Source organism: Drosophila santomea, chromosome X (assembly GCF_016746245.2).
Source record: "Drosophila santomea strain STO CAGO 1482 chromosome X, Prin_Dsan_1.1, whole genome shotgun sequence".
NCBI lineage: Eukaryota > Metazoa > Arthropoda > Insecta > Diptera > Drosophilidae > Drosophila > Drosophila santomea.
The window spans coordinates 20,762,762-20,782,696 of NC_053021.2; the positions used below are offsets into that span (position 1 = coordinate 20,762,762).

The 19,935-nt window shown below is 44.3% G+C and overlaps 3 protein-coding genes across 9 annotated transcripts; 1 reads left to right on the top strand and 2 right to left on the bottom strand.

Moving 5' to 3' along the window:
- Positions 1 to 255: 255 nt before the first annotated feature.
- Positions 256 to 4,627, bottom strand: LOC120455184 (CTD nuclear envelope phosphatase 1 homolog). Of its 4 annotated transcripts, none has more exons than XM_039641120.2 (4): positions 3,752 to 4,627; positions 2,354 to 2,602; positions 2,094 to 2,276; positions 256 to 1,890 (listed from the first exon to the last, which is right to left on the bottom strand). In XM_039641120.2, the coding sequence occupies exons 1-4, from the start codon at positions 3,848 to 3,850 to the stop codon at positions 1,699 to 1,701; spliced, it is 723 nt and encodes a 240-aa protein (XP_039497054.1). In that variant the 5' UTR covers positions 3,851 to 4,627; the 3' UTR covers positions 256 to 1,698. The 4 variants fall into 4 exon arrangements, with proteins under 4 accessions (XP_039497054.1, XP_039497053.1, XP_039497056.1 ...); XM_039641119.2 differs by having other exon boundaries at positions 2,354 to 2,611; positions 3,752 to 4,626; XM_039641122.2 differs by having other exon boundaries at positions 4,216 to 4,623.
- Positions 4,628 to 4,987: 360 nt separating this feature from the next.
- LOC120456021 (pyridoxal-dependent decarboxylase domain-containing protein 1) lies at positions 4,988 to 8,464 on the top strand. 2 transcript variants are annotated; one of them, XM_039642587.2, is made up of 7 exons: positions 4,988 to 5,250; positions 5,390 to 6,514; positions 6,579 to 6,863; positions 6,922 to 7,437; positions 7,498 to 7,691; positions 7,755 to 8,096; positions 8,164 to 8,464. In XM_039642587.2, exons 1-6 carry the CDS (start codon positions 5,140 to 5,142, stop codon positions 8,089 to 8,091), a joined length of 2,568 nt encoding a protein of 855 aa, XP_039498521.1. In that variant the 5' UTR covers positions 4,988 to 5,139; the 3' UTR covers positions 8,092 to 8,096; positions 8,164 to 8,464. The 2 variants fall into 2 exon arrangements, with proteins under 2 accessions (XP_039498521.1, XP_039498519.1); XM_039642585.2 differs by having other exon boundaries at positions 7,755 to 8,464.
- A 734-nt stretch (positions 8,465 to 9,198) lies between these two features.
- Positions 9,199 to 19,765, bottom strand: LOC120455947 (protein tweety). 3 transcript variants are annotated; one of them, XM_039642486.2, is made up of 8 exons: positions 19,677 to 19,765; positions 17,356 to 17,668; positions 16,503 to 16,988; positions 15,671 to 16,434; positions 15,376 to 15,545; positions 14,569 to 14,580; positions 13,530 to 14,487; positions 9,199 to 12,811 (listed from the first exon to the last, which is right to left on the bottom strand). In XM_039642486.2, exons 2-8 carry the CDS (start codon positions 17,491 to 17,493, stop codon positions 12,397 to 12,399), a joined length of 2,943 nt encoding a protein of 980 aa, XP_039498420.1. In that variant the 5' UTR covers positions 17,494 to 17,668; positions 19,677 to 19,765; the 3' UTR covers positions 9,199 to 12,396. The 3 variants fall into 3 exon arrangements, with proteins under 3 accessions (XP_039498420.1, XP_039498419.1, XP_039498421.1); XM_039642485.2 differs by having other exon boundaries at positions 19,509 to 19,722; XM_039642487.2 differs by lacking the exon at positions 19,677 to 19,765 and adding an exon at positions 18,859 to 18,921.
- Positions 19,766 to 19,935: the final 170 nt, after the last annotated feature.

Here is a 19,935-nt window from a genome sequence, read left to right on the forward strand (position 1 = left end):
AAATAAATAAATAGCATATTATTGTTCCAAATAGAGTATCAAATAGTTTGTGCCAACTTACCAAAAGAGACCTTCATTCATTATTTGTGCGCTTAACAGCACATAATTTGCACTAACAGTTTTGCATTAGCAGTCTGTTAAACGACGGATTCTGCAGAACAGAAAGAGAGCGCCAAATTCAAACATCATATTAAAGAAAACAAATTTTTTTTGATTTTGTATGATTTTGTTGTATTTTTGTAATTCTTTTTCAGATTTCGTGTTCCCTTTCTCATTTATTTCATTTACTCTTCAGTTTAACAAATTTGCTACAAACTACTTAAAATTAACAACATCGCATTCACGTATTATTCTCGTTTTCCTTGCAATAAATAAACAAATATTGATTGTTATAAATGTACAGTAAGATAAAAAGAACAATTGGATAAGGGTGGGGTTAAGGGAAAGGGCGTGTGCAAGCTTTTGTTGTTTAGTTTAGTGTTGTATTTATGCTTTTGGAAATAACATTAACTATGGAAGCAGTTTTCACGTGTTTCTTTTTCTCTCATGCTTAATTCCTCTGCTGCTTTCCTGAATATCCTGTGATGCCTCGGATGATGTGCCACGATTTCTCAATTCTCAGACTAACTCGGTTCTCGTATAATTAGTGATTTGGCTCTCTAAACTCCCTATATATATCTGTCCCAGTCTGCGGCTCATTAACCTGATCTGATCCGATCCTATCAGAATTAATGTGATTTTTAATTCTTTTTGCTACTTGGCTCGCCTTAGAAAATATAACTTCTGCCTTACTTGCTTGCTTGTCGGTTGTTGTTTACTTTAATAGTAGTTTATAGTTGTTGGTTGTTGCTTAGTAGTAGATTTTTATATATATATTGTATAAATATATAACTTCCCCGAAAGACAAAAATCTTATCCATAAAAAAGTGTTGTTTGGTTTGCAAGCAATGAAACTCTTGAAGATCTTCCATTCGTTTAGTTTTGTACAGGAAACGAGGGCAGAACATATATAAGTCTATACAGAATCGGTTACATATTCAATAATTATCCATAATAATGATGTCCAGGAAAGTTTCGTAATCAACTAATTTGTATAAATATAAGTATTTTGCTTTGTCTCGTTATCTTCACAAAAACAATTCGTGTCATAATAATTAAATGTTATCATGGTATAGAAATTATAAGACTCTTGTTGTAAGTGGCCTTATATTTAATTTATAATAATATGATATATAACTTGACAAATTTGTTCATGTTGACAATTCGCTTTCTACTTTGCTTCAATTTCATATATATACTGTATTCAAGAGTTTCCATTTGATATTATAATCAAAATATACCCGCACAAAACAAGCAAAAAAAAAAAATAATTCTAATAAACATAGCTGGTCTACATATAAGAACAAATATGCATGTATAGTTAGATTGTTACAAAATCTTTTAGTCTCTATACACAAAAGGAAAAAACCATCGCTTCCAAATCTGTCAATCTATCATCTATCCTCATTTTTCTCCTTTATCTGTGTGTCCTCCGCTCATCTGACTGAATGGTGAAAATAATAATAATGAAAAAATTCGTTAATGTGTCACAGCACCACCATGTTTGTTGCTAATTTCAGAAGATATTATCCCCACTTCGCTGGCTATCATTGCTCCTCCTAAATAGATAAACTAAACTAGCGACAAGCGGCCCACCTGCTACCAGAGGCGGTGCAGGTGCAAATTCCTCGACAGCACCGATCTCACGTCGTTCGTAAACCTCAGCGCATCCAGCATGGGCAGCAGCGACAGCAGCGCCGTGTCCATCGGGTCCGAGAACCAACTTTTGATGGGTATGGCGTTGTTGGGAAAACAGCGATAGGCCCCGGGCGAATTGTCAATGATGAATATCTGTAAAGAACGGCGGTCAATATTGGGGTCAAATTCTCCTACAGACAATAATTAATATAAATTCCTTAGTAATTTGTAGTAGAATCTACCTTATGCAGCACTTTCTACTTAACAATACATTAAATCCATATAAATTTGCAAGTAAGCTTCATTTCCAAGTTGGACCTGATAGCTGGCATGGAATTGCAAGTTCCCGAGCTTACCCTATTTAAGTCACTGCAGATGGCCGACAGGTCTTTGGTATAGGATCCGTAGTCGGGCGTGCAGTGTTGTCTGTAGTATCGCCTCCGGAGGATGTTTCGTCCGTTGTCCAGCTTGTCTGCCACCGCCGCTCCGTATATCTCCATGCTGGCAGTGAAGACCACCAGATCATACCACTGCGAAACCTGCGGGAAACAAGGAATAAGGTGATGTGGCAACTTAATTTTCTCGGTCGTTTTGACTAATAAATTCAAGAACTTACCACGTCCAGGAAATAGTCCACATGCGGTCTCTTATGCACGAAAAAGCGTACTGGATTCCGATCTATGGTCACTTTGACGGTGAAGTCGTGCGGCGTGCCCGGCTTAACCGTGTTCCGGGGCATCGCATTGTGATGGGAGTGGATCAGAGTTTCGTCCAGGTCCAGAACAAGGGTCTTTCGCTGCACCAGGCTCAGGCGGTGCCGCGAGACGGGTGACAGCGGGAAGAGTTCGTATTTAACCGGTTGGTACTGGATAAACTAAGAAAGTTAATACATAATCAACGGAGCAGTACTTGAAAGGCATTCGACATGGGCTTCATATATGATGGGCTTGGTGGTCGTACGTCACTAAACTTTGCGGGTTGGGGTGCATGGGGATGTTGGAGGTGATCAAAAAGGCCAAGTAATTGCGTTTATCGCTTGTGCATAGGAAACCCCAATTTTTGATTTATAAATGATGTATTATACCGAAATGAAGCCATTATCATTTAAAATAAATAAATAAATATTGAAAAAATCATTTAAATGGTTTTACAAATTTATGAATTATTAGCTGTGCAATAAAATATCATGTTGATGAGGATTCAGCGATATCTACATAATTAGGCGTTAATTGAGCGTGTAATGGTGGGAAAGTACAAGTTAGCAGGTCGAAGGTCAGTGCTTTTTGCCGCGTCACGATTTCTGGCCAAAACTGCCGGCCTAGTGGAGAACATTGAGGGCGGGTGGTGGTCGATAAGGCGGATGGGTGAACAGTGGACAGCACTTCTCGGAGGAGCGGGGATTCGGCGGAAAAAGCCCCATTAAACGTGTGGAAAATCTTGATAAAGGCATACTCTATGAAAGGTGTCGCTGGCTAAGAGTTACCCAGAAATAAATATAACTTCCAAACTATTACACATTTTACATTAATACTAAGACATAATTAATATAAGAAATCTAGTTCATGTATATACTAAAAGTTACTTTAAAACTTGTCCCACCTTGAAGTAGCGTTAATATATTTCGGAAATATAATAACAAACTAAATTTTTACTTTGGAAATTGAAAAGATTGTGGATACAAACAACTATATTATATTAATTTGTTGGAATGACTTTTAAAAAAATAGTATTTCCCTTTGGGTTTTGTTTTAAATAAAATTTATTTATGGAAATCTTCAGATACATTTCCAAAACGAATGCATCACACTCACTGTGCAATGCAGCGAGTGCGGACTGTAATCATTGAAAGTCTTATCAGAGCGGCCGCTTTTATTATTATTATTCTGAAGCATTAGTACTTGATGTCGATTGCGGGAGCGGGTTGGGAATTATTTCGGGGTTTCGGGCGGGTTAAAATAAAACTATTTTCGTTCTTGATTTATTTCTTCTGCTTTCAGACAATTTTAGTACTTACAGCTCGCACTTGGCGATTGAACATGAAACAGATGCATGTCCATACTTTTGATAGCAACAACAAAAGTGCATGGAATTTCATTTGCAGCAGCGAAATCATTTGAAATAATTCAACTACTTGTACAGTGTTTTTTTTTCGGGACGATTAATTTGATAAATCGACCACGATCCGCGATTGACCGCGGTGCGAGCGAGATGGCGCGTTTTGCAACCGGCTAAAGAAGTTTCCTTCTTCTTCTTCTTTATTTCTCCTTTTGCAACGAATGTTGTTGTTTTTGATAACGCGCCGAGAGCACACGTACACACACTCACCCACACAACCGCACGCGGGCGCGCTTCACACACACAAACACACGGAACAAAATCGATAACAAGGCTTCTAGTTATTTTGTTGGAAAATAGTTTTTCTACAAATTTTCGCGGGTTTTTTGGGTTCAATTATTAGTCGTCGCCCAGTTTTATTACCCCTTTTTGGTGGAGAAGGGGGGGATGGTCTTATTTTCACTTCTTTGGGGCCTTTTTTATAGCTGGCGTCTGCTCTTCTTCTTTTTTGTTGTCTTGCACGCGTGTGTGTGTGTGTTGTGTTTTTGTGTAGTTGATTTTACTTTTTGGCAACTATCGCAACGATTTGGGGATAGATTTTGTTTTTGGTTGAGCAAAACGAATCAATTGATTGAGCTTTTGCACTATGATTGTAGTCGATTGAGAGGTGCGTTCACCGAAATAATACGACCTAGCCGTGATCTGCTCAATGCTCTTTGGCGTTGCGGCTTGGCGTTTATTACATAAATATAGTTTGTCCGCGTTTCGTTTTTGTTTAATAAATTCCCACACTCATGCACAAACTCATGTTTATTCGATACTATCGCACTTTCGCAGCATCGATAATTTTTCGCAACTATCGATAGTGGGACCGTGCGCTGGTGGCTTTAAAATACGGAAATCGCTTTTCTCACACTCAGCGGGGACACAAGCCGTGGTTAATTTGAGTGAGTGGTAACATAAATGATATGATCTCATTGTTTTTTGATCAATGTTGAATTTAAAAAAACGCGTAGATGTTATATTCTTTATATACGGTTAAACATCAGTAGTTCAACCTCTTTAAATACCGTAAATTACAATGATATTAGGTAAGTTTTTCAATTTAGCCGCGAACTTGTTCCATCACCAGAACCAATGGCCAATAGCGTACACCATTTGCGGTCTTATTCCGCCGCCCCCACTACGGTCACACCATTCCACATCAGCCTCTCTCCCACCAACACACGCACACACGCCCGCTCCACACACACACACCCACCCACACAGACGCAGTGGCACGAAACGAAAACAATTATTTTGCATCGCAGGCGATAAGTTAAAAGTGATTTAGACCGCACTGAAACCATGTCAGCGGCTGGTAGATCGGATGACGATCCCGGCCAGAGTCCGGTCGTAGACCAAGAACCGGATCCGGGCCAATCAACGCCAGCGGTGGCCGAAATCGCCGCTTCCAGTGTGAGTGTTTCGTGTTTTTCGCCCTGCTTCTTTCTTTTTTCTCTTTTGCTGACGACGACGGAAGACACGTCAACTTCTGGAGCGCTGTTGTTTACCTTGTCTACTGTGCCGCCTAATTAGCCATGTATTCACCTTATAGATTCGATCGGGCCTGGCGGAGCTGGAGCTGCGATCCTCGCAGGTGCTGCAGCGCTTGGAGAACGTTAAGGTATCGTCCACGCCAGAGAACCCACATCTCGTCGAGAACGAGGAGGAAGAGGAGGAGGAGGCTGGGAAGCGGGTGATCAGTGAGGACCTCCTGCCAGCGAAGCACCGAGTGCCCTCCGACATTCTCAAGTCCCTGGAGCAATTGGTCTCCTACACGGACAGTGACGATGATCCCGAGTTCCCGCTGCCCGCCCTGGATGACGTCTCCCACTTGGCCCTCATCTCGCACAGCATTGTGGCCTATTTGTCGCACCTGGACCGCCAACAGCTGCTTCGGGTGACGAACAGCATTTCCGGTGACGCCACCCGATGGTTGGGCACGTTGTTTCACTTTGCCCACCCGGCGAGCAGCTTCCACGCAGACAATGCGGACGCAGTTCTGCGCACGGTGCGACTGGCCATCGTTGCCAGGTGTCCGGGGTACTTGGAGGGTGGCATACCCGCCTTGGCGCAGCCCACGTTTTATATATCGGAGAATACGACGCCAATGAGGCTGCACTACGCCTGCCGCCAGTTGGGCATCCCGCTGGAGGCCATCAAGGTCATACCGGAACACAGCCAGTCCGGAACAATGGATGTGACGCTGCTGCAAAAGCAAATTCAGCAGGATGTGGGCAATAACCGGACGCCGCTGCTGGTGGTCGCCGACATTGGTGCCTCGTTGTGTGGCTATGTGGACAACCTGCTCCGGCTGAGGGACGTGTGCAAGGCGCACAACATGTGGCTGCATGCCAGTGGCCACGGGCTGGCCGCCTTGGTCTGCGCCCAGAATCAGGGCCATGTGGAGGAGGTGCTCCACTCCATGGCCCTCAATTTGGGCAGCTGGCTGGGTGTGCCCAGTCTGCCGATCGTCCTGCTGCACCGTCCGCTACAGAACAGCGCTTTGAGTGCCTTCGAATCCGATCCCATACTGTCGCGTCGTCTCAATGCCCTGTCCTTGTGGACCAGTCTGCAGGCTCTGGGCCGGAAGGCGATTGCGGAGCGGCTGCATGTGGCCTTCCAGACCTGCAGTATTCTCTTCGAGATCGCATCGAAGTGTGAGGGCATCCGGGTGTTGGTAAATTATTGCAAAATTTCCCTAAAAATTTATTTAGCTTACCAAAGGGTTTTCTCATTTTCAGAGCCATACTCCTGGAGCGCAGACCGGAGCCTCGTTGTCGGACGTCATTCAGAACCCCTTCGATGTGCAGGCGCTTTTTGATGCCGCCGCCCCTGTGGTCGCCTATCAGTTCGACGGCAGCACCACCATTCCGTTGGGAGGGAGTGGCTCCTCCGCCATAGCCGCCGCCGCTGCTGAGCGAGAGACTGCCGAAGGCCTCAAGCCGCTGGAGAAGATTAACAATGCTTCCTACTTTGACCGGCTCAACTCCTGGCTGGGTCAAATCTTGCAACGCGACTGTCCCAACGTATGCAGTGTGAAATGAATCACCCGATTGTATGAACCTAATTACCATGTTCTTGCAGTTTGACTTTGAGGTGATTGAACACCCGACGCACGGCAGCTGCATCCGCTACTGTCCGCTGGAATTGGGGTTGGGTGAGCAGCCGCCGAGCTCCGAGAACCTGGAGAGCTTCGCACAGAGCTTAGAGGCACATGTGGACATCCTGCGCGCGACCATCAAGCACAAAGCACGCTTCATTCATTTGGTGGAGCGCAGCGAGGTGCTGCGCCTCGTTCCACTGCCCGAATGGGCGGGCATGGGTGGCGTTCGCTTCGTGCCCGAGGGCTGGGAGTCCCTGCTGACAGACCAGGCCAAAACAGAGCTAAACAAGCTGAACATCGACCTGGTGGAGGCCCTGAAGTCCACAGACAATGCCTTTTCACTAGGCGAGGGCACCGATGGCCTGATTTGTGTGCGATTCGGAATGGTCACCCACGAAACGGAGGTCGAAGAGCTGCTAGACTTGGTGGTCACGGTGGGCAAGAGCGTCCAGGAAAATTCGCGGGTATTGGACACCATGTCGGAGATTGTTAAAAAGGTTGGCTACCACCATCGCGCTAGATTAACGTAACATGTCGTAATTTATTTTTACACTCAGGGCATTGAGGCGGTTACCGCAGATCTGCAGCGCGAATCGGAGGAGAAGCTCTGGCAGGAGGGCATCTTGCGCCACGTGCCGGTGGTGGGACGCGTCTTCAACTGGTGGTCCCCACCGGCCAAAGAGTCGGGCATCAAGGGGCGGAGCCTAAATCTCACCCAAGGTGTTGTCGAAAGCACCGAGAACATTTACAAGTGGGTTCCGAAGGTCGTTCGATATTGTGTCCCGATTTAATGTTCTTTAACTTTTCTGCAAAGGTACCACATGCAGATGACTGGAGCCACTGCACATCAGTTGCCAGCGAATCGTTCGCCTCCCACTCCAATGGTGCAGACGCCCGTGGGCGCACCCGCTTCGCCGCCCGTCTTTCCCACAGTGGAGCCCGTACCCGGACACGCAACTGGAACGGACGAGGGGACGCCTGTGCAATCGGGAGAAGCTTCAGGATCGCTAGCAGGAGCTTCGGGAGCGACACCGTCTGCGGCACCGACACAAAACCATGTGGATCACGCCCGCACTGTTAGTCAGAGCAGTGCCGCCTCCTCCAACGTTCCCGAGCTAGTGGCCGCTAGCAGTGCAATTAACAATAATTAACACAAGTACGAGTATATTTCAAAAATACTATACCTATTACTGAACAGATAACAGATAAAAACACACACTTAGATCAAGGCAGAGCCAGCAAAATGGATTTCAAAGTGGGAGAGGCCTTAAAAGCAGCAATATCAAACAAGGCTTAAACAGAAACGCGTAGACGACAAAAACTGAACAGATTACCATATAAGAAGGGCTTCATTTCCACTTTCCCCACTTAAACGAAAAACAAAAACAATTCCAAAGATGAGATGATTGTTCGCCCGAAAAGATGATAACGCAAAATCCAATTCAATTGCTTTTATGTATTTATATATGGCTATTTCTATGATCTTTTATATATCTCTATTATATATTATATTATTTTACCTTATACTCTACTCCCACCATTGTTGTTGATAATGATCAGAAAGAAATGTGCGGAATTCAGTCCCCTTTTCGCTTGTATTTTTTGTAATAATTTACCTTAACATTTGTTTGCCTTAATTTGTAATTATTATTCTGATGCAAGTACCTTTGAGAGACATAATATATAGGCAATTCTTCAATGTTCAATTGTGCGAAGCAATAAATTGCGCTATTCTTATTTGTTAAGCTAAGTGACAGCACACTAAAGAAGTCAAAGAAAACAAGGAAAAAGAATATAATTAAATGACAAAAATATATTTATTATACAAATTGCTGCTATAAGAAATCTGCACAAAATATGATAAAAGGAAACTATACAAAATAAAAAGTGAAATAATTTAGAAAGAGAAGGCATGTGTTTTTTGTACGCCGTTCGCTTCTAATTGATGAAATCGCATCTTATTATTATAAACCGACATAATAATTCCTAAACTTATGATCCGATATTCTAAACCTTTTTTCCGCAGATTTGCACATTTTGCGTTATTTACTAAAATTAAATTACCGCCTTCTACATGGTTTCAAATATTTTTTTAAAGTTTATCGTTTGAAATAGTTTATTGTTATGTTGTGATTCAGCAAACCTACCTTCAGCATTCTTCACTCCATCGGCTCCCATTAAAAAACAACACTTCTCCATCTAACTAATGCAATTAAATTTTATATTTTTATTTTATTTAATATTTTTGTTAAATGTTTTTTAGCGCTTTACTTTGCCGCTATTTGCTTTTGAAAGAAATTCCTCTTGACTGCGCGCTTTTCGTCGACCCGCCGACCCATTTCGATTTTTCGCATAAAATATGTTTTCATTCCAGAAATTTGGTTTCTGCCGCTCATCGGAACAGTTCCGAAAAGCAGACGGGGCAAAAGTGGTTTCTGGAACACACTTATTAGTTAATTTTTGTATTTCGTACTTCTTACAAGAATTTTTAAACTGTTCTTGCGATTCGCTAGAATCGCCTTTGTGGTACATTTACTCGTTTATTAATATGCCACTAAGCGCTTCGATTTATGCCTCTGTTCTTTACATTTGCTTTAACTATGCATACTATATATTTAAATATATATATATATGTTGTACAACTCGATCTTCTCTCGTCTTATTGCTGCTGCCGCCGAGCCTTTGAAAAAAATGTGCGAATTTCGTTTGGAATCTCCAGCTGGCCATTTCTCGGATTTTGGGTAATTCGAGGAGTTCGGCCCACTTGTTTTGCGTTATTCATAGGGATTTTCTTTTGTAATAACTACAACGCGTACGATGACAACATTTAACACAGAAATATATTTACGAACTAATTGTGTTATATTTATATGTACGTGTAGGTGGAGCTCCGATCTGGGCTCGGAACTCCCATGACCAAAACCTTGCCTCCCAAGGGGCTCCTTCGCGGCTTTCGCATCTGTTATTCTGTTAATCGGAATCCTTGAATTGGATCCTTAAAGGATTCAGTTTCGATTCGGTTTTGTGTGGAAGGGCCCCTTGAGAAGACTGTTTGTTCGATTTGTTCGTATTTTTGCATTTTTGTATTTTTGTTTTTTTGTATTTTCGTATTTTCGTTTGTTTTTATAACTGGTAATTGTATAATAAGCGAATAAAAAACTCGATTAGTTTGCTCCGTTCTCTTTACAGCGTCTTTACATATTTACTTTAAAAATGCCGCCCATGTCTTGCGATTTCGTTTCCGTTTCTAGCCAATTTCGATCCGAGTGCCCGATTGTTAATATCTTACAGTTGATCATTTCAATGGGAGTTCGCTCTAGTTTGGGGTTCGTTAGGTATTTAGGTGTATGTATATTATGGCTAGTAAATGTTGAGTTGAGAACTTTTGCTGTGTGGGCAGTGTTCGGGTGCGACTTAGTTGGTTGGCCACTTGGCGTCCACCGGAAGTTGGAAGTTGCCCTCCGGGATTCGCTCAAAAATGCTTCGATTATGCTTGCTGTGAGTTGCGCTGGTATATAGTTGTCGATAGGCTTAAGTATCTTGTCTATAACTATTTTATAATATCTATTCGTGTATATATCGCGTGTGTATACATATCTATATAACTTTGTAGTTCGTCGGCTTGTTTTGTTCATTTGTTGTCTTGTTCTTTTGGGGGAGGGGGGGCAGTACATTGTGTTAGTTTTGCATTGCTATCGGTTTCATACCAAGTCCAAATTGTTCATCTCTCGTCTATTGGGTTACAGTTTGTTTGGTTTACGCTAGTTAGCTAGTACTATGCATGCCTTTTGTTTAGCTACTAAATATACAGTTAGCCCACTAAGTATCTACATATATCTTCGTTTAAGTTTAGGTTTAATAAATGCATTCCATGTTAAGCTTAGGTTAAATACACAATAAAATCGCGGGCTCGAATCCTCCATCCGATCCGATTCAGCCCGCCAGTCCCGGACGATCCCGTCCAGTTATGGGGGGGGGGGATCGTCCGCAGCACAACCCAGACCCAGGACAGAGTCGAGCACTAAACGGGGGATCCCCTGAATGGCTGTGGCCGGGGATGGGCAGTGGCCGGGCTCGGCGTCTTAACAGTAGCAGTACGAGTCCTTGGGTGCTTAAATAATTCTAAGTCCTTCAACTAATGTAGGTTTGGCATACTCGAGGTCACATCGGTTCGGTTCGGTTCGATTCGATTCGATTCGCTTGCAACGTAAAGTAGGGAGTGTTTTCATGTTAGCATTGCTAATTTTAATTTGTTCGATTTGTGAACATTTATTTAGGAGTAGGTATAAATGCAGTCAGTCAGGAACTTAGGCCATGAAAAGTGTTTGCGAGTGAGTATGGCCAATAAACATAGGTCTTTCGAAAATCGGAATGACTAAAAGTTATCACATATGTGTATTGCTATTGTAGAAGTTTGAGGAAAGTTCGTTAGCTAGTTATATAAACCGAACGAAACAAAAAAAGTTATTGAGTGGTGTCACAAAAGTCTCCAGACTCAGAAATCGACTTTTGATGTAAGATGTATTAATTTATTCTAATCTTAAATATTTTTGTCTGGATTCCGTTGGCAGTTCGCACTTACAAGTAAAAACATTTATTATCCAAACCAAAAAGCTAGTTAGAACCTGCCACGCCCATTTGCCCATCCATTCAGTTGCCCGTTTTCTACTTAAAAATTGACTCCCGACAAGTGCCTAAAAAATCTTTTCTAACTTTTCTACTACAGTTCGATTCTAGAACTTATGACCTACGATCCGAACTCGATTTGAATATTTGGTGGTTGCTTTTTAGGTTCAAGTGTCGGTCTTTCGTTTTCGGTATGGTTTTCATTTTCATTTTGCTGTTTTCTGTTTTCTGTTGTAGAGGATATACAATTTATATATTTTCGTAGATTAATGTTGTATAATACAATAAGTTAGCCCCCGTAAAATGGTTTCTTTCTGACAATTTAGCGCTTTAAAATTGGTAAAAATATGCTATTATCAAAAAGGAATAACCGTGTCCTAAATGGATATATATATATATATATATATATATTTATATAAGTAATAGATCGCTGATATATGTTACATGTGTCCGTCCGTCCATCTGTCTGTCTGCGGGTGTCTAGTATCTGTGTTCCAATCCATGTCAATTCATGTCGACTTCCTTGGAATGTTCGGGTATAGTTCGGTGTATAGTATGTACAAAGGACGAAACGCAGGACTCCGGTCTAGGATACGATTACGATACGATAAATGTACGTTAAATGCAACAAATCAAGAAGGAATACTTGCCGCTCCAGCAATAATTAGTCCCATTTCCCCATTTTCCCATTTCCCCAATTCCCTCGATATATGTTTATCTATCCTACATCCGAGTTCTAGGAAGACGCCCCAATCCCAAGTCCTGACCAATTCCTGTCTTATATGTCCTGCCTGCCTTCACTGGGTGTTGTGGTTTTTGCAGCAACCACCTTACAGCTCCGTCACCGCATAGTTGCTTTCGTCGGTTATCGCTGGCGGTGGCGGCGGCAGATCATCATCGTCGTCCACCGCTCCTCCGCCTCCGCCGGCTACGACTCCTACGCCACCGCCATTGTGCAGCACCTTGCCATTGGCCGCCGGTCCTGCTCCCATTCGGCCCTTTGTCGCCTCCGTTTGCACTTCCAGCGGCGGCGGCGGCAGCGAGGTGTCCTCGTTGGCGTTTCCTCCTACTCCTCCTCCTACACCGCCTCCTCCTTCTCCGTTCTGCAGTCCCGACGGCACTCCTCCATTGGCCTCGTTCGGCGGCTGGGCGACGGGCGGGGGCGGCGAGGTGGGTGTGCCTATGCGCGGCGGTGGAATAGCCTTCATCTGGGGCGGCAATTTCATCGGTGGACGCTGCAGGGTCCTGGACGGAGAGGAAAGATTCAGTTTAGGATATCATAGCAAATTGTTGAGGCCTTTTGTTCAAAACGTTTTGTAATCTTGTAACCATGGTCGCGTGGTAGTAGTTGCAAAACAAGCAAACATCATCCAAAACAACAGAGAACGCTATAGTGGAGTTCCTCGACTATCGGATACCCGTTACCAGCTAGTGCGAGCGAGACGGCGATGTGCAGAAGCAGAAAAAGAATTAGAGGGGGCGTGGCAATGTCTTGATACAAACTTGCAAGGAGTATGTGTCATTAGATTCTGCATGCGTAATCTAAAATTTCGAGCTTTAGAGATCTCGAAATATATACGGACAACGGACAGACAGACAGATGAGCGGACAGAAAGACAGACGGACGGTATTTCTTCTATCTGATTCTTAGTTTTAAAAGAATCTAGTATACCCTTTCCTCTACCACGGGATTCAAACTTCGAAGTTGGTAATAATACGCAAAGATAATTTTTTAACATAACATTTTAAGATTTAAACACATTTGAACATGCAAAATAATAGTAAACATGTTTTAAAGAATAAAATAAAATAACAAATGTTAATATTAATATTAATTATGCTTATTGATAGATAATAGAATAAAAGCATTCATTATGATGTTTAATGCATTCTTAAAGCAATAATAAAAGGAATTTGGAGTTATTTAATTGGCACCCTGGTAAAAATGCACCTCAACACCTACTTGGAATAGTTTTGGTGGTGAGCCTGCTGACGCTGCTCGTAGATGGACTCCACCTTGGGCTGCTCCGCATCTTTGGGGATCTCCGGCAGTGGGCAGTTGAGGATCGATGGCTTGTACTTGGGATCAAACTTGCCGCCCTGCCGCAAAGTGGAGCACTTGTAGATCTGCTTATCCCGATCATAAATGGCGCTATCCATGGCCGTGCTGATGGGCACGACATCCGATTCGTTTTGCTGTTGCTGCTGATGATGTTGCTGTTGCTGCTGGTGAAGTTGCTGCTGCTGGTGTTGCTGCTGCTGGTGCTGCTGCTGCTGGTGCTGCTGCAGCTGTTGCTGCTGCAGCTGTTGCTGGTGCTGCTGCGGGGACTTGAGCTGATGCAGCTGTTGCTGCTGCTGCGAGGGGGGCGGTGGTTGCTGCTGCTGCTGATGCAAACTGGGTGGATGCTGGTGCGCCGGTATCTGTGGGCCGCCCTGGCTGTTCTGGCGACGCATTGTGGCTAAATTGGATACATATATGGAGCCCTGGCTAACGGCAACAAGCGGCTGATATATGGAATGGGGATTGCCATTGGCCGCCAGTTGAGGCGCCAAATGCGCCGGAATCTGCTGGTATATCTGGCTCTGGCCCGGCCCTAGGTGATGCGGTGCATGGTGGGCCGCAGTGGTATAGGTGCCATATTGCTGCGCCTGCTGTTGGTGGTAGATCGCATGCTGGTGCTGCACGGCAGCGGCCACGGCGGCGGCCGAGTGCGAATGCGGATGCTGGTGCGGATGGGGATGCGGATGCTGGTGGGGATGATGGCAGTAGATGGGCTGTGGTCCTCCCAGCTGCTGCTGTGCCTGCTGCTGTTGCTGCTGTGCCTGGTGCTGCTGCTGTTGCTGTTGCTGTTGCTGTTGGGCGGCCTGCGTGGTCGGCGGCATGTTGGCGGCGGCGTTTGCTGCTGCTGCGACTGCTGCTGCTGCGGGGGGTGGCGACGGTTTTCAGTAAAAGTCATTCGCTTCCAATGTCTTGCATTGTTTGCTTAGGGTTGCATATTTACCATTATTGGGACCTACAAAAATGCACACACACACACAACGATTAGCAATAGGCGCGGGTTGGACGAAGGATGTGGATGTGGACGTTGGATGCGGATGCGGATGCAGGATGCAGGATGCAGGTGGTCGACGCGACGATGTTGTGGTCGTGGAGTGGGTCGATGGATGGGCACGGGCATTTAGCATGGAATGAGATTATATAGAAGAATATACACGTGATGAGAGCGAATTGAGCGGTTTGCCGCAAAGCTAGTTTCAAAATATCGGTTAAGTAACGGTTATTTATATTCATAGTCCGATGAAATCGGTTAGCGCTTATTGTTTACTTCTTTCTCAACATTGTATGAATGTTATAAATAATGTATGCCATTTAAAGTTCTACGTATTTATGTTTCGCTTTTTTAATACACAAAGTAAGTTAATTTAAGATATTTCTGAATTACACAGAATTACCAGCTCAATTTCGTCTTTGGACTTTATACACATGTGGACACTAAGATTGATATAAATATGTACACGGACACTGAGATAAAAAACGCCTTAATGAAAGCTCACATAATATCAGAAATCTGTTCATAAAAAATTTGATACTTTTAAAATACACAAAATTTACGAAATATTTTTGATGTAATGCCCAAATTCTTAACATACATTTTGAAAATTGTTGCCTTTTTGGGTTTCATCACATCTTACATTTTCTGTGCTCTTTCAGTTAGGGCGTTTTTTTCCTCAGTGTAAAGTGAGATAGAGTAGTGGGCGTGTGTTTCGAGTTGAGTTTCGGGAGTGGGTGGTGCGGGCTCCCCACTTACCGGTCATGTGGGTGGGGCTGTGGTTGTGCGACGGCAGCCGGCCCAGCGTGTGGGTGCCCATGGCGCGCATGTTCTGCTGGATGTGGGCGTGGGCCATCATCTCGTGCTGCTGGCGCTTGCTGGGATGCTGGAGCGTATGGGAGCCGCTGATCACCGGCGGACTGAAGTGCCTGGAATGTCAGATATGGCGCAAGAGCAGAGAAAACGGGACGAGAGAGAACAGAGAAAGAGAGATCGAGAGAATGGAGGCGGGAATCGGGCGGGACGGGTCACGAATGGATCTTCTAAAACATACCCATTATGATTTCGCGGCAATGTCCTGGCGGCGTTCATCATCTGCTGGTGGTTCTGCGGTGCCGGATGCGAAATATACGACGGCTCATCCACCTGGGCATAGTCATTCCGTTTGCGTATATAAATCCACGTGTGCGAGTCCACCCACACCATGATGGTTAGCAAAATGGCGGCAATAAAGCTGGCTATCAGCATAAGAACCAGTCCCAGCAATCCTCCCTCGCAAAGTCCTCGAGCGGCGGCCAAAAAATTGTGATGCACTGCCTTGCAATCTACGAGCGCAGTCAGTTGAGTTAACAATCTCTCACTGCTATTCAGATCGGCATTCACAGCACCCAACTTGGGCTGCAGCCCCGAGGATTTGAAGAGCACCAGCGATATCTTCATAACTGTGGCCATGGCACTGCGAGCATTGTTTAGGGAGTTCTGTGATTCCCTCAGGCGTTGGGTAAACGGATTCGTGTGACCTGGCTCGCATTGGGTGTAGTGCAGCAGCACATTCGTGGGCAGGTCCCTGGGAGCCGTGGACACCAGGAAATCCGCTGGCGAAATACACAGATCGCCGACAGCCACCGAGGAGGAGAGATACAGACCGGACATTAGCCAGGAACCGGTAACGGCTAGCAAGCCACACACGCTGAACAGGATTAGGGCGCAACGCGAGTGCCGGGCCACGCCCACCAGCAATACGGCACACAACACAAGGAGCAGGGCCAAGGTGGCCACCGTGCCCGGCCAGCGGATCAGTTCCCATTGGTCTCCGCGCTGTTGGGATACAAATGTCATCAATTTGGCATTATTTCTGTCTACATGTGGATATAAATGTTGCCTACCGTCAGGAAGTGAGTCATGGAGATGCCCATCAGGGGTCGTCGGATATCGCTGGCCGCATTCGTGGCTAGGGTAACATTTCCCTGGACAATATTGAGCGACACAAAGAGCTTAGAGAGGGCCGTTTGATTCGACACTGGCTGATCGAAGATGTCCGCCAGTTCCACCAGCTGCGGCCGTATGCGATTCGTCAGCGTGTTCTCCAAGATGTGCGTCTGATTCCGGATGGTCGTGACCAGATTGTCCACCTTCCTGCCCGCCGTCAGCACCTCCAGCAGTCCGTTGTGCAGATCATCATTCCCGTACAATCCCAATCCAATCGCCGCACAGCACATCACCGTCACGATGGACAGTGCCACCTTCAGGCTGGTGATCGAGTGCGCTGGCCGCGGCTTCCGGTCACAGCAGCGGGTCATCAGATAGAAGAGCAGTCCCAGCAACGAGACGATCAGCAGGGCAGCCGGAACCGAGCCCAGAATGCCCAGGCTCTATAAGTGGAATCAAAGGAAGTAAAGTTGGTAAAACTTGTAAAAGAAAAGCTATTCTATAAACTATATGTTTGTATATAGGATGTTTTTATATAAGATGCGTGTGTTAATAGAATTTTGGAGATGTGTTGGAATTTATTACAAAAACAATTGAAATTGAATAAGTTTTTAATTGTGTAATTTCAATTTTAAGAGACCATCCGACTGAATATTAAAAACAAATTAAATTCAAAATTCTGCTAAAACCAGCATAGTAGGTTTATATATCATAATCGTTCAACATTCAAACGAACTTCAACTGTACTTTGGGTCAATTGAATCCACTATACGGAAGTACTACTGCACTGCACCGAAAGAGTTTACTCACCTCCAAGTAGATCTCATCGTTGGGTCGGAACGTGCTGTTGATCTTGTGGAACGTGATGTTGTAGTGGGGCAGGGCGTGGAGTAGCTTCGCTATCACCGGCACCTTGTACTGGTCCGTGAACTCGTGATAGTCGCCCATCCTGGCCTGCTTTCCTCGGCTCCTCCCCTTGTGGAATCGGAATGTGTTCCTGCTCTTCCTGTCCTTTGTTGCTCCTAGCGGTTTTCCTTTCCCTCGTTACAGCTGCGTTTTTCTGCTACGTGCTCACGGGCCTGAGTTTCCTAACCTCTTGACACCAAATCCAAATTGCTGTGCACTGGAGAAAGGGTGAAGGAACCGGGGAAAAGGGATATTAGGTAACCAGAAATGTTCGTTCCTTAATTAATTTATATGTTCTGAGGCCCCGAAAGCACTTTCTGAAGTGAACTCAAGTCAATGAAATCTGACAGATGGACTGTGTTCGTTTTTCAAAACCCTTACTATCACTTACTAGTTCAGTTAATAGATTTCACGTGTGACCGATAAGAATTTGACCTTAAGAGGCTGAGGCTGATTGGAATATTCAAAAAATGCTCTTGTATTTCTGATTTGTACTTAAAATCGCTAATTGTATTGTATTCTATACACATAGAAATGTATAATACAATATAAAAACAACCAAAGCAGACAACAATTGATAATGATTGTTTATAAAACAATACGCTTCTTAGCAAAAACGTTGCATACCAAACGGCGTAACAACTTTACACGCACAAGATATTTGAAATGTGCACACCGCAGAATCACGCGATTTGTGGGCGTGGCAATGTTTGCAAAGCGTTCCGTGAATGTTTAGTTTTAAGGATCTTAAGTTAAGTCGTGTCCGTACTGATAGTTGGGCATAACTACTGATCCTGACCAATAAAATGTTTATGCACATTTGTGCACACATGCATATGCACATACATACATATATTCCTTATATGGTCGGAAAACGCAATATACTCTTTTCACCCTGCAATCAAATATGTACATTGATCTCTAGAACGGCTGTACACTTGTAACTACGCCATTCATTTTATAGACCACCCAGTTAGAGCATCTTATTGTTCATATTATCCGTACTACATATGTATGTACACAAATTGCAAGTGATTTTGAAGTATATCGAGCACAAACTGATGCATGTTGAACAACCCTGAATTCACAAACTACATAGTACATATGTATGTACGTGATAATTTCCCAGATCCGCTGAAATATGCAAAAAGGAGCTGTCTTGTCTTCTTCTTTCTCCTGCTCTATAGGGATCTGCGATTTCGATTTTAACCCCACTTTTGGGCATACTCGAACTAACGGCTCCTGCATGTTCACACACATACATACACGAGTATGTGGGCGTGCATGCGTGGGGGGCATGGCCTTAATTGCTCAATAAGTAGGTTGCCCCACACTTTCGGGCACTTTTCAATTAAAAAACAAAGCCCAGGGCTTGCCGGTTCATGGATATTAGTTTTGAACTTATACCGTTAAACGATTTAGCTGCGCGAACGCGGATGTTTTTATTTTTCAGTACTTTCTCCTCAATTCATTTTACTTGATTTCGGGATTGAGGACGAACGATGCTGCCCAGCGCAATAGCAATTTTGTTCACTTGCTTCCTCTTCCTGCTTCGTCCAGTGCAGCAACAACACCAACAGCATCGGAGAGGTATGGCAAAGGGGCGACAGCGAGTGTGCGAGTAACGGTAACGCGGCTGCGCGTGCGTTTGTATATCTATTGATTAAAAGTTCGCTCTTCTCTGGCCACTGCTTCCCCTTTCCCTTCCTCTTCCTCTTCCTTATCCTTATTTCTTTTGGCAGTTCTCTCGTAATTGCTGCGCCCACTTTCCGCCAACCCCGCCCACCCCACTTCTTCTGTCTATACCACCCCCACCCATTCCCGCACCCACGCAAACACCAACTGCAAAGTGCGTTTGCTACACAACAGCAAATGCAACAATAACACACGCACACACCCACACAACAACGGCATAAATGCAATTCGCCAGCAATTTGGCGTTTAAGCTATTGACGAACGACGGCGAATGAAAACACTCCTTTTTCGGGGGTACACAATTTTCCACAACAAACAAAGCCCAGTGCCGAGTGTCTCGGCCAAAAATTCTAAATTATTACTTTTTGCTGCACTATTTTCAGTTGGCATTAATTCGATCAATTTGCCGTATTTCTTGCACTTGCGTATCTATTCAATTTCATTCAGGTTTGTATTGTTTTTGGAGACTTGATTTGATTTTATGTTTTAGCTATATCGGTAAAAGGGCAACAAAACACACGAGCGAGGACCTTCACATTCCGAAGACTGGGCAAAGTATGAAAATTTCGTGTCGTTCAATTTGGTCACACCCTCTGGATTATGCTCACGATACGATGTTGCTGCTTTTTTTTCCCAGGACGAAAAGGACCCTTTGAAAAACCCGAACCCCATCCAGTGTGACCGCCTTAAACCAGTTAGCATACACCGAAGAGTTCGGCACTTACAGATTATTTTTATTACATAAAACACTTATTTACTTTATTATATGAAAGTCTTAAGGCAAACAAC

What these genes read in the sequence shown, in the direction of transcription:
- LOC120455184 (XM_039641119.2), bottom strand. Translation starts at nt 3,850, where the DNA reads ATGATTTCGCTGCTGCAAATGAAATTCCATGCACTTTTGTTGTTGCTA. An exon ending in TCAATCGCCAAGTGCGAGCT is followed by an intron (nt 2,612 to 3,751) that starts GTAAGTACTAAA and finishes TAACTTTCTTAG; the next exon opens with TTTATCCAGTACCAACCGGT. An exon ending in TGGACTATTTCCTGGACGTG is followed by an intron (nt 2,277 to 2,353) that starts GTAAGTTCTTGA and finishes TGTTTCCCGCAG; the next exon opens with GTTTCGCAGTGGTATGATCT.
- LOC120455947 (XM_039642486.2), bottom strand. Translation starts at nt 17,493, where the DNA reads ATGGGCGACTATCACGAGTTCACGGACCAGTACAAGGTGCCGGTGATA. An exon ending in ACGATGAGATCTACTTGGAG is followed by an intron (nt 16,989 to 17,355) that starts GTGAGTAAACTC and finishes TTCCACTTATAG; the next exon opens with AGCCTGGGCATTCTGGGCTC. An exon ending in CACCACCAAAACTATTCCAA is followed by an intron (nt 12,812 to 13,529) that starts GTAGGTGTTGAG and finishes CTCTCCGTCCAG; the next exon opens with GACCCTGCAGCGTCCACCGA.
- LOC120456021 (XM_039642585.2), top strand. Translation starts at nt 5,140, where the DNA reads ATGTCAGCGGCTGGTAGATCGGATGACGATCCCGGCCAGAGTCCGGTC. An exon ending in CCGAAATCGCCGCTTCCAGT is followed by an intron (nt 5,251 to 5,389) that starts GTGAGTGTTTCG and finishes TTCACCTTATAG; the next exon opens with ATTCGATCGGGCCTGGCGGA. An exon ending in GTGAGGGCATCCGGGTGTTG is followed by an intron (nt 6,515 to 6,578) that starts GTAAATTATTGC and finishes TCTCATTTTCAG; the next exon opens with AGCCATACTCCTGGAGCGCA.